The following is a 13,287-nucleotide window of genomic DNA, read 5'->3' on the forward strand; positions in this document are numbered from 1 at the left end:
GACATTATGCAGCATCACGCGGGGATCACGAGGATTGTTTCCTAAAACAGGATCGAGTGGGAGCGGGCCCTGAATTAAACGGGACTGAAACAAATCGCACTTGCTTCTTTCCCCCTTTTAGAAAAATCTCACATACAAATATTGAAAAAATAAACATTCATTTTTTTCTAAAACCCACTTGTGTATTTAATTCTGACAGATGATAACACAATCAACGCAACAGTAACTGCCTACCTATTTGGTAATTTTGTGATAAGAAAAAAAAACAATCTGAAGGCTTTGGTAACATTGCCTTTTTCTCTGAAAATGTCCTCGCAGTTGTCCCCCGGGGTTGACATTTATCAGCTCAATAAAACTTCCATGAAAACATTCAGTGACATCCAATATGATTTCATTGCTGTTTCCAAAAATCCCCGAAAAAGGACATGAAATATTCCGGATTATTATTCGCTCGCTACTTTGTTATGGACACGTAAACTTTTATGTTGAACCTAAGCAGTATTTGAATTCTCTTTTATATTGGAAGGCAAACTGTGGTGTGTGACGGTCGTGATCGTAAAAAATATAAACATACATAAAATTTTGACTATCAAAATGTGTTTACGAATTCTTTATTCCAAGTGTTTGCTTTGACCAGTCGTAGACAAAAGGAAAATTCTAAAATATTATTCAACAATACTATACTGTATATTTTGAAGACATTTAATATTCATTGATAGACACTATACAAGCACAAACTGATGAATCCCGCCGTATTCCGAAATTCACTAGTTATATCTCAAGAACGTAAGACCGGTGCGGTGCGGTACGAGGAAGGCATCACAGAGGTAATTACTGTTGTCAGGGTCGTGTCCGCTTTAATTATTTACAAGTTATATGAACGTGTCAGTTAATGACACGTTAACGTTAACTAGACTTGGTAATAGAGAGGAGCCCAGCTGTATCCAGAGCGTTGTCGAGTTATGTCCCGCGCGAGACAGGCGCCCGATTAAAAATGCAACACTTCAAAACGAGCTGGATTCGGCAGCACCGTCGCTCGCGCAGCCAGTGTTGTTATGACGCTGGAGCAGACAGCTCGCTCTCACACCGCCATACGTATAGTGCGCCTGATGCAGTTGTTGTGTCGCGTGACAGCTCTAATGTGGCGCTTATCATTATAACGTCCGAAGTAAGTTACTATTTGAAAAGTGCATTAAAATACGGTGTTGATATGTGCAGTAGCAGAAACTTTTTGCCCAAATTGTGACACGCAGGCCAATTTGCTTAGTTTACAAATTCAAGCGTTGACGTGGGATCAAGCGCAACATTTATTTTTAAACCATCAGATCGATCGCCACGCTGGTACCTACTGACATTCATAAAACAGAAACGCGGCTAGCGAGAGACAGGAACGCTGCAAACGTCGGTATTTTATTTACGTGGAGAGCACAGCGATACCCGTTCCGCTTCTATTTTCGCACTATATCGTTTATTATGAGGGCCGACGGCGACGGCGGCATGGGCGCACTGAGGGCGGGCGCGCGGGCTCGAGCGCAGGCCACTCCACTGCCTGATATTATATTCTGGAGCACGCCGCCTCACCTCGCTTCGCGCCAGATATTTCGAGTGTTGCTTCCACCACCTATGAATTTACCTAGTCTCAGTCACAGCACACGCCCGGTGCAGCCGGCCGCATCGCTCAATTAATATTAACGATACTGTTTGCTTGGAGATATCCGGAAATATTACGGTTTACCATCAAAAGTTATATTTGGCAAGGTTATGGTTTTAATGGCCCTACACCAAATGCAATAGTGGAAAGTTCACGTTTAAATAAAGTTCATTAGCTGTGTGCTTTATGATTGTGTTTAATTAAGTGCGTAAAACACAGCTATCATACAATTTGCATACTCGATGCCAGGCGTTAACCACAGCGGTCGACGAGACACCGGTATGTCTGACTGCGCGGGACGCGCTCATGTTTTATTTTACACAGCATTATGTTTATGAAAGTACCTATGTCATTTAATTTCTGTGTGTTTGTTATTGTATTGTGTCTAGACTTACATGTAAGTAAGAGTTTTTAAGTAAATTAATCGTACCTATTTCAAATACTTTTACTGACCTACACAGGTATCGATACTACATTTATAATTTGAATTACATCATATATTCATCTTTGTTAGGTTCGTATTGTTTGCAAGCTATTTAGCCGCTCACTCTCACAGCAGTTGTGTTTAGTTAGGTAGCCACTGTAGATTAAGTAGAACAACGTCAAAATCAACGTCGGACGTCGTAGGTAGATACTAGATATTAATGTGGGGAAAAACTTAAATATAAAGGAATGTTCATTCTCGGCTAGAGTGGGCTATTGTACTGTGAACAGGTTCGTCCACAAAGCCTGCTACCCGGCGCTGACACAGGAGCAATGACATACTACACTACACTAACGACAGAACATGGGACATTCTTACTAAAGTATAATGTACTAGTTTGTTTAGGGCAGTCTTAAGTTATTAAGTAATTATGCCATACTTAATTATTTCTGTAATTTGATAATTAGCATTGAAACAATTAATTTAAAGTCACAGTATCTTCATAACTTGGATATGTTTACACATTCTTAATATAATTTTCTGATTGCACCGCAGTGCAAACAAAATAAAGATATTATCAAAACAAAATGAATGTGCACTTTCATAATGTCTAAACTACCAGATTCATTACCTGGATATGCAATAAAAATAAATTGAAATAACATTGAACGCTTGTACTTAATTAAATTAATATCTGTAAAAGGCATTCCTCATAAAGTTTCGAAGAAACTGGGAAATAGCCTTCATGAATATAATGGAAGTAATAAGCTCTGCAGTTTAATTTTAGACTTGCGGAACAATAAAAATGTTAAATGCAATTTTAATGTTTGGACTACCAAAATGTAGGCGTGAAACAAAAGTGCCTTTCTTAGTTTGAAGTCAGTCATAATTATAAGCCGAACGCATTTGTTAGTTCATTTTAAACTAAAAACGAAAATGGGTCAGACGGGCCGAGCCTGAGCACATAATCTATTCATCTCCCTATATCTAGTGCTAGAATTTATTAATTTATTGTTTCTATGTTTAGAACAGATCCATAATAGTATCTAATAATACACTATTAGTGTATATTAAATATAGTAGATACTACATTATGTGTATGGTATATCGGGTGTGTCGTTCATAATCACATTAAATGAAATGCGTTAATATACTGGTTAATATATGTCGATTAACAGAAATAAAAAATAAATATAAGTAAAAAAAAATTCAAACAAAGTAAACAGAATAAATATGTGCGAAAATTAGAACACCATATAAAAATCAGTCATTACAAACAACTGAAATTCTCCCTTGAAAACTGACAGCTGTCAACTGAGCAAACATTCGATACTCCTAACTTTATCTCTGCTTTACACATCATGTTGTAAATTATAAAAACGAAAAATGACTCCTGTGGTTAAACCACTGAATGGATTAGGTTATTTTTTTTACAATTCGCCATAGAATATCATAAAGTATATGTGATAGGATTTAATGTGATTATGAACGACACACTCTGTATGTAATGACAATAGAATCTAGGTACCGAATGAATTTCATATTAACACAACAGCAACAACAACGATCTCGGACTAAACTTAGATTGTCCCATGTTTGCTGCTCCAAATATTGAAAGTATCTTTCAGTAATGATCTAATAACGAATAAAATAGTTATCTACATAAAAACGAAGAAAAGGGTTCTCCAATGCATCTAACATTCGCAACTCAAATCTGCATTTAAGACCGTAATTGGCATTGAACTGCATTCGTATTTATCGACTGTATAGCCAGACGGTGACCTCGAGCAATTCAGGCTTAGCTTATAAATATTATATTGCGGTCCAGACACTATTAGATGCCAGTGGAACGGAACCGTTCTTTAAGAACACTTCTAATATTTTTCACTAGATTCAAAAACTAAACCGTATTATTTTATAACAATGACTATCTTTTGTGTCATACATATAAAACTTTGGTTTTGACATGAAAAATGTAAGGTTTGTTCTAGTAAAATAATTTCATGAATTACCTTTGGTAGATTCAGCTCTAGGTACATCAATATTTCGGTTAATCATTATGAATGTATTCCACACATCTGCATGACGTTTAGGATGTCTTTATGAGTGATTGCCCTTGATCTGACCTAAGAATAGAACTTCCATCGTCGATTTCTCTATTGAATCATGGTTGTTTCAGCGGTGAGTTAAAAATTCAAGAAGTTCATCTTGACTGTCGGGTTATTATTGATTTGTGAAGATTTTATCAAGAAACAAATTTTATTGCTGTAAAACTAATGAATGAAATTCTTGAAACAAATATCCTAAACAAATTCTAATCAACGCGGTAACTTGAATCGATATTTTTCAAAATCCATTATTGTTAAGAAAACTTCAAATACGATTAATTCGCTTAAACTTACATTCACGGTTTGCTAAATATAACATTCCTTTCCTAAAATAGTTTCTGCAAGTTGTTAGGTAATGTATTACATTTAAGTACCTACTTTGTATAACAATGTGTGAAACGACTTTAATATAGCCAGAGAGCATTGGCATGGAACTCGACAAAAATAAGCAGTGTTCACCCGTCTGCAAGTTTAATTGACTTGATACTTTTGCACTCTGTTTTATACTCGAATATTTGAATACTTCGAGGCATTCTGCTACTCACCGTATTGATCCAAGTCAAATAATTGTCATGTGTATGTAATGCATATTTTTACTATGGTAAACATTCAAAACAAATCTGTCTAAAGGCTACACTAAAATATTACTTTAACTGACACCACCTCAGATTTAACTGTATAGTTCCCAAAAACTGTAATTTATTTATCACATCAACCGTTTTAGACATGTTCAATGAAGTCAGGCGCATCTTAAATAATGCATTACAGGCCAGTAAAATAAATTAGCAGAGAAGATTTCTGAGAACAGTTAATAACAACATTCGGCCTACTTAATGGATGTTTTTCGAAAAGCTCCAGTGTTATATTCATTAGTGGGTGCTCGCTGTGCGCCGTTCATTAGTACTGTGCGCTTTATCTGCAAGTTTTGTCTCGCTCTACCTTGTTTTTCATTCAATTACAAGCCAACTAATTGAAAAATCACGCTGAAGAGTAGGTAGATATTTGTACAGCTGGCTTCAGTGGGTCGAGACGTGTTCTCGATATTATATCGCGGTGTATGAAAGTATAATAGTTACGTAACTCCAGATTCCCCAGATTTTCTCTTAGTAATCTGAACTAATTTGAGAGTTAGCCAAACACTATATCAGTAATGTACATAGGTAAACTGTGAGCAATTTTGTTAATTGGTCGACCTTAGATCTATTTAGCGGCAATGATAATTATATATCTTACTTGATTAACAGTTAGCGAAGCAATTACTGCAACGTTTACAAATAACCCCAGTCCGTGGTATAGCTGTGCACTGTAAACGTATATTTCAGACTTATAAAAGTTTGATTTATTTGAGAATCAATGTGCAATTTCTGCATTCATGTAGAACAAAGCCGGGGTGCAGGTGGCTATGGCGGGCCCCTGGGCACAACAGTTGCATAAGTCCTACCTGACTTATCGATCTTACATCTCTTGAGGTGTTGTTTCACTAAGGGGCCAAACAATATATTTAAAATTCTAAAATGTAGAAGTTTTTGTTATTTTAAATGTATCTTTAGCCTTTACTAAGAAGTCTGAATGTTCTATTTTACACCAAAAAGTATTTAATTTATTATTTTAAAAATAAACTTATCAATACATTAATTAACTAATGTCATAGATGTTATAATATGTATTAATAAGAACATTAAATATAGTAAAGTATATAAATAGTTAATAAGATGTGTTAGCATCCATAACTCAAGCTAATAAATAGCTTACCGATATTTATTTATTGTTTCAGTTATATTCACACGATTTCAATACCATCAATCTAAGAAAACATGAGCGTCGAGGGTACGAGCACAAACGTCATCCGCGGATGGGGCTGCACGCCTACTGGTGAGCCGCCACCAGCAGCCGTGGCCACTGAGAACACCTCCAGTAAAGGCTGCCTTGCCACGGTATTCACCAAAGGCTGGAGAAGAACCACTCTATACGCCATACTGGTGTTCTTAATGATCCTCGTGTTTCTGAACATTGCGCTCACCTTGTGGATAGTCGGCGCTTTGAAGCTCACTATGGTAAGATTTTATGTTTGATATATATCGTTATTTTTATTTACATAGATATTAACATTCCAGCCGTTTTCCCGCGGTTTCACCCGCGTCCGTGGGAGCTACTGCCCGCACCGGGATATAATATAGCCTATGTTACTCGCAGATAATATAGCTTTCTAATGGTGAAAGAATATTTAAAATCGGTCCAGTAGTATCCATTACAAGCAAACAAACAAAGTTTTCCTCTTTATAATATTAGTATAGATTAACAAACAAACTTGCAGCAATGCTTAACATCTTAACCCTATAGTAAGCGCGTTTTTTTTATATTACTTATGAACATTTTGCCGCTCATGTTTATAATAACTAATAAAGAAAACTAGGAAAGAATGTCACAAATTGCATTAATTGTTAAAATGAATAAATGTCCTTTATGCTATAAAATGAATAAATATCCTATATGTATAATTTTAATTAAAAAAAACTGCACAAAACTACCTGAGACATTTCTGTCTTCAGAACGGAGTGGGACCAATAAGAATAGTGAAAGGTGGCATCCACGTGGACGGTCAGGCGTGGGTGGTGGACAACCTGGTGGCGTCCACCATCACGTCGCAGGTTGCGCAACCCATCACTATCCACTCACACCGCAACTTCAGCGTTCAGGTCGTTGAACCTGAAAGCTCGGAACACTCGAAGCTCTTTATAAGTGAGTACTTCTACTTAAATTCATCACGGTTGTCTTCAAAATTCACTGCAAAGATTTATTTACGTGTAGATACTGGTATAAATCATCTATGATTGAAAACGTATGTATTTTCTCGTATGAACCAAACGAGTTTTAACACTAAATAAATACCAAATGACTTAGTTACAAATTTTATCGATGCTTAAAACTTGCTCAATAAGACAGTATAAATAAGTTTTACAAAAAGTAGTTACTGGTTTTATAGATTTTTACACTGCTTGTAAATACTACCTCTACGATTCGTAGCAGCTACGATTGCTACGAAAAAGCCAGTCTCGTAGCGATCGTAGTCAAGAGGTCATATTTGTAACCAAAACTAAAAACAATTTGTTGCTTCGGAGATTTAAAGTTTTGGTTCGAAATACCAACCGACTATTCAATGATAGCTGACAAATAATTATGTTACCTACTTTAATTAAAACTTAGGCGGTTAAAGCTTTTATCCTTTTTAATTTTAATAACGATAGTTTCTAAAAAAGGTTTATTTTATTTAAGTATTCGTGGCAACCATTTCAGAGCGCGATCACCTTGAATTCAGCGGTCGCGCGCTACACGTGCGCGACTCGCGTGGCGGGCCGGTGTTCTCGGCGGCGCGGGACGAGGTGCGAGTCTTCTCCGACTCGCTGGCGGTCGACGGGCCCGGCGGCATCAACGTGCGCAGTGCCGTGCAAGTGCCTGTCGTGAGAGCGCCTCCCGCTTTTGATCTGCAGTACGTAGCCCTTATATGTATTCCACAAATACCTTTGGCCAGCATTCTATGTATTACCATCAACTATGTATGCAAAGCTATATGCAAAAAAAAAACTAGCCACATCGAATGCAAGACTGGGCCGGGTAAAATGCTGGCAATAAGGCCAGTTTATCTATAAGAGTAAACATACAATATTGCATATTTTGTAACAAAGAATTTAATAGCAAATTTCCGATCCAGGTTGGAATCTCTAACAAGGCGGTTAGACTTGAGAGCGCCAGAGAACATATTCCTCGAGAGCAGAGCAGGCAAAATTGACATTACATCGCACGGCAATATCAAACTAGACTCAGTCGTTGGTGCTGTAAGTACTATATTTTCTACTTCATTGCAAAATATCAAATTCTAATTTATCAATGTCAATTCAATGTCATATTTTAATTTCAGATCAAACTCAACGCTCAAAATATAGTGATCAATAATTTAAAAGAAGCTGTAAGAACTGAGACGCCTAATAAAAACGTGAGAAGTACTAAAGTGTACCAGCTGTGTGCGTGTGCGACGGGGAAACTATTCCTGGCCGCGCCGGAGTCGCCGTGCGTAGCGCACGACGACGACACCGAACTGTGTCGATGATGACCGAACACGATTATGATGCACCTAGTCATAGCCAACACTGACCATAGTGCCAAATAGATAGTGAAATATCTTAGATAAGCTGAAAATATTCCAAATAAGAAACAAAAATATTGTTAGTTGAAAATACGTATTAGATATAAAAATTACTGTTTATAAATAGATTTAAACAGATTTTTACATTTTGCACATCGGAATTTTATAAAACTAAAAATACTTAAAGCATTTACATATTGTACTTAAATATAGACTGTATTTTAACAAAATAGAGTTTAGTTGCACTTTTAGTCAATTATATACTTGAATGTATGCCTTTTACGAGCTCTTATGATTAGTCGCCTTATGCAAACAGATATTCTGTAGCAAATAATGAATCATTCTCATAGAATTAAGAACGTTATTGTCATGTAGTACATATCTATAACAACTAGTCATTTTAGTGAGTCATAATAGAAATAAGTAAGATTTGTTACATTTTGTTATGTTTCAGCGTCTGTGAATAATTAAATCAACCTGAAAACTAAAGACTACCGCAATTAAATGTTGAGGTTAATTTTATAAATTCAAAAGCGTATGTCAAAGGTTTACTTTTCTACCATTAAGATAAAATCTAATGCGATGCGAGCGTGCATTTGTATTATACTAGACGTGATCCCGCGGCAGGACGCGAGTGTTACGGAATAGCGATTGGAACGCACAATGTAAATGGCCTGAAGAGAAATTGCTCGGGCCATTCAAGAAAATAGCCAATTTGTAGATCATGTTGCATGTTGGTTAGTACCTACGCATTTTAAATTGTTAATAAATATGTATAATAGAAACGGTTTGTTTTATTTTCAAAATAATGAGATAACTTTAGATCTAAGACTAGGTCATAACTAATACATCTGAAATACAGAAATTTCCCAAATACAAACTCGTGTATTTGGATAAAATGTTAATTAACGAATGATGCAGTTCAATGCATAAGTACTGAGCAGTTTACCTACACTACTGAGCAGAATTCGAAATATCATAAACGAGCTAATTCCTAAATATCCACACGGGTTAAAATCCCAAGCGAGTGATTAGTGTGGGGAGCATCGCAGCCGCGGCTCGCGACCGGACCGCGCCGCACCGCACCGCGTCCTCGGTAATTAGAGCTAGCCGCCGACCACCCTAATTGAAACCGCAACGACAACGTTCTGTTTCTGTCGCTTTTTTCCCGCGCTGCCGCTGTTAACGAGGGGCAACATTAGGATTGCATCTTTAGAATTTTGCTTACTTCGTACACGTCCTCGATTCAATACGGTGCGGTTTCAGTTGTTTGAGTAATTAGCTAATTCCGTAACCGTTGGCTTTGCGCTTTTACAATTGCTTGGAATTGAATACACAAATAAATGTACAAAGACAAAAAGTAGAATTATTTTGTGTATTTATATCAACGTCATTAAAAGATTATAAACACAGTAAATTAAATCGAGTAAATCTATCGTAACTAATAAACAAAATCATTCATTCGAACATAAGTGTAATGGTATGATAACCTATCCGTTCACCCCAAATTACAACAACACCAATCAAGACCGCAGCTTCCCATAATCCTATAAGTGCGTAGATCCAGATACCTATATTAGATAATTGCAGCCACTCAGCGGGAATGTGTCTATGCGTGCTATCTATATGTAAATCGTATTCCGTGCAAATAATAACGCAACGACTATACTCAAAGGGAAGACGAGCCGAAGGAACACACTCGTTGAGACTGAATTTTATTTGTTTACTTTATCCTCCGTGACATAAAGGAGCTGTGAACTGTTACATTTATTTCACGACACTTTTTTTTAGTTACGACTCAATAAACAAAGACAATCGAGTGCAAATATTGGTACACATTTTGATTTTTGTTTGTTTATCCAATCTTTTGAGCAATAAAATGTTACAGAACAATCGCGGAGCGTCAAAGAAAGTGCCGGCAGATTTTCCATAAGACAACTTTAAAGAAATTGAATTGTGTTTCGGTCATGTAAGATGTTAGCATATCCCCAACGACACTGCTTACGTTTGTTGTGGAATGTTACAAGTTTCCGTTTTCCCCGTTGTTTCATTTGTCGCTAAGGGCACAAGTTTCTTTACGACTCTCCGGATACCTTTTAAATGCGCTCCCTATAGCATTACGGCCTGCCGTTTTATCAGATCACCTCCCATTACACACGACATGCTCATATGTTTCGTTTTTTGTTTTCTGTTCCGTCTTATTAGGATTATAAATTAGAATTTCAAAATTTAAAAAAGTTGCTATTTTTATTACTGTTATAGTTTTGCCGAGTCTGTAAAGTTTTTTTTTTTTATATGTTAATTATTTAGATAATCTTAATCTTCCTAACGAAAATACCCTTCAGATCATAAATTTTCTAGCAGAAAATAACTAAGATAAAAAAATCTAGGCTTGGTCTTTTAAATTGTAATTATTCACTTATGATCGTTGGCTGCATTTTAGCAACTTACGAAAATCCACCTGCAAAGTCTGAAGACGCGAAACACGAACAGCAAACACAAGAATATATTATTCTACATTAATGTCACCATTACTACTAATAAATGTTGTCTGCGAATCTGATTCTGTCGGCTTCGCAGAACAAACGAAACGGGATTTTCCATCAGGTGCATTCTTTCACAGGTCCATCCTCCGAGCCTTTTTCCCAACCATATTGGGGTCGGCTTCCAGTCTAACCGGATTCAGTTGAGTACCAGTGCTTATAAGAAGCGACTGCCTATCTGACCTCCTCAACCCAGTTAACCGGGCAACCCAATACCCCCTAGACTAGGTTAGACTAGTGTCAGACTTACTGGCTTCTGACTACCCGTAACGACTGCCAAGGATGTTCAATGACAGCCGGGACCTACAGTTTAACGTGCCATCCGAAACACAGTCATTGGTGTCTAAGATATACTTAGAAAGTACATACAAACTTAGAAAAGTTGCATTGGTACTTGCCTGACCTGGAATCGAACCCGCGCCCTCATACTTGAGAGGTTGGTTCTTTGCCCACTAGGTTACCACGATTTTTTTTCACATTCTTTCACAGGTGTCTACAATAATTGAAAACGTGTTTAAATGATGTATTTTTGGTAGCCACGAAGGAAATTGTTTAGAAATAAGACTGTGGTCGGCCGGCAAGTTGCGGACTGAAGCAGAAAGTGTCCAGCTCGGAGTTCATCGACTTGTCCACATTATGTAGATGAGGCCGCAGGTGCTCGTTATGTGGCCAGGCGTACACAGTATAAAAACTTCGCCGAACAAAACGACCCTTACACTCACTATTTGTGGATGGCGCCCTCTGCCGTCGCCTTGCGGGAAACTATACATAATGTTTGTGATGCCACTTCAAATATATTTGTGTGATTTTATTTCAGTTTTGTCTGTACTTTCATATTTTGAAAAATTTTAACTTTGCAAAAAGCAGAGTTAAAGTTTTAGTCTAAATAGGTTATTGAAATTAAATATTTGTGACAGAAAAAAAAATACAAAATAACTAATGAACTAATTGAACCATGTCATTTAATAAAATATGTAGTTTAGAAGCTCAAATATTTAATTAAAACCGTAAGTTACCCAGCCATTTAAACATGGCTCCTACAAACTGAATCACATAGTATTTACAATACAAGAAACAGTAGATAAATATCAAATTTGTGATAAATAGGAACATTTGGGAGTTGGTGCGCGGATGACAAATACGGCTGTTAAAGCCACCTGGCCACGATACCTGTCTGCAACCAGTATTTACGTAACGCTATGCTAACTGTACTTGTACTATGTAAAACAGGAAAAAACATATCTGTTCATATTCAGCAGTTATTCTCCTCTTTACCAAAAACAGGTGTTAAATGAAGTTAGTAAAATAATATTTATGGGCTACGTACATTAAACAGATATATACCTATGTATAACAGTACAAATATAATGCTAACACATTTTCCTGAAGGTATAAAAGTGTAATGAGGACGCACAAAATGTAATTTTAATTTTATTCTTGGCACTTTTTCCACGGCTGGTGGTACGCTTAATCATAATCACGGCGCGCGTGATAATCTCACGGCTCGCGCCAGGAGTGAAGAGGAAACGACATACGGCTTATTTTTTTTCTCGTTATCTCCATGTTAGCTCCTTTCTGAATCGTTTACATATTGAGCTATTTATATCAAAAGCAATTTTTTGTGTCTTTAATTAAATTAGGTAGTCTTGTTCCTCATATGTATGGAGAACAAAATACTATAACCAACTCTGAACTTCTGAATTCGAAACTGTATTTAGCCTTAAATTTTAAGAGATTTTAAATTAATTATTTACATTCTCAATAAATGTAGGATGCGTATAAAAAAAAACTAAATTAAAATAAAAAAGCTTCATAACATCCAAAAATATAAATGTGTATGCAAAGCTTCTGGGAAAACTCTAATGAACGTTATATTTAAATACATCAATTACAAACCATCATTAATAAAATGTCAATCACAGCATTTTCCTGCCTGAGACCCTCACAAATGTCTATCAGTCTTACTTACCAAGGTAACTTAGTTAATTTTGTTTTCGAAAAAATTACAGGTCCGCTCAGGTGATTACGGTGAACATAAACTTTGATTGATACACATTGAAATTTAATTATCTTAAAATGAAATATTGAAGTGGCAGACACTTTAATATTGTGATCGTTTCTTTTTTTATTAAAGTATGATGGCGGTGGTACCGATTTACGATTTAGCATGTTTCGCTTATGCAAATGTATTGTGAAGACAAGGCGGCGCGCGCGGGGCTTCCTCTCCGGGACTCCGGCATTATATGGCAATCCCACTTTGTCAAGGCACCGACTTGCCTGTTATTGCGGAATGTTTCACCTGCAACACACTAACGGAACGTACTGTAATAACATTTACACAGGGGAAATTCAAACGTCGAACTATTTGCGCATTTGCCCCAAAATGGAATTTCTTTGTTACAGTAGGTAACTATAAATAT

General features: G+C 36.6%; 1 protein-coding gene across 3 annotated transcripts; it reads left to right on the plus strand.

Moving 5' to 3' along the window:
- Positions 1 to 649: 649 nt before the first annotated feature.
- Positions 650 to 9,109, plus strand: LOC124632770 (delta-sarcoglycan-like). Of its 3 annotated transcripts, none has more exons than XM_047167730.1 (6): positions 650 to 827; positions 5,958 to 6,237; positions 6,733 to 6,922; positions 7,478 to 7,670; positions 7,893 to 8,016; positions 8,100 to 9,109. In XM_047167730.1, exons 2-6 carry the CDS (start codon positions 5,998 to 6,000, stop codon positions 8,286 to 8,288), a joined length of 936 nt encoding a protein of 311 aa, XP_047023686.1. In that variant the 5' UTR covers positions 650 to 827; positions 5,958 to 5,997; the 3' UTR covers positions 8,289 to 9,109. The 3 variants fall into 3 exon arrangements, with proteins under 3 accessions (XP_047023686.1, XP_047023685.1, XP_047023684.1); XM_047167729.1 differs by lacking the exon at positions 650 to 827 and adding an exon at positions 1,040 to 1,168; XM_047167728.1 differs by lacking the exon at positions 650 to 827 and adding an exon at positions 1,526 to 1,930.
- Positions 9,110 to 13,287: the final 4,178 nt, after the last annotated feature.

This window comes from Helicoverpa zea, chromosome 8, assembly GCF_022581195.2.
Source record: "Helicoverpa zea isolate HzStark_Cry1AcR chromosome 8, ilHelZeax1.1, whole genome shotgun sequence".
Lineage (NCBI taxonomy): Eukaryota > Metazoa > Arthropoda > Insecta > Lepidoptera > Noctuidae > Helicoverpa > Helicoverpa zea.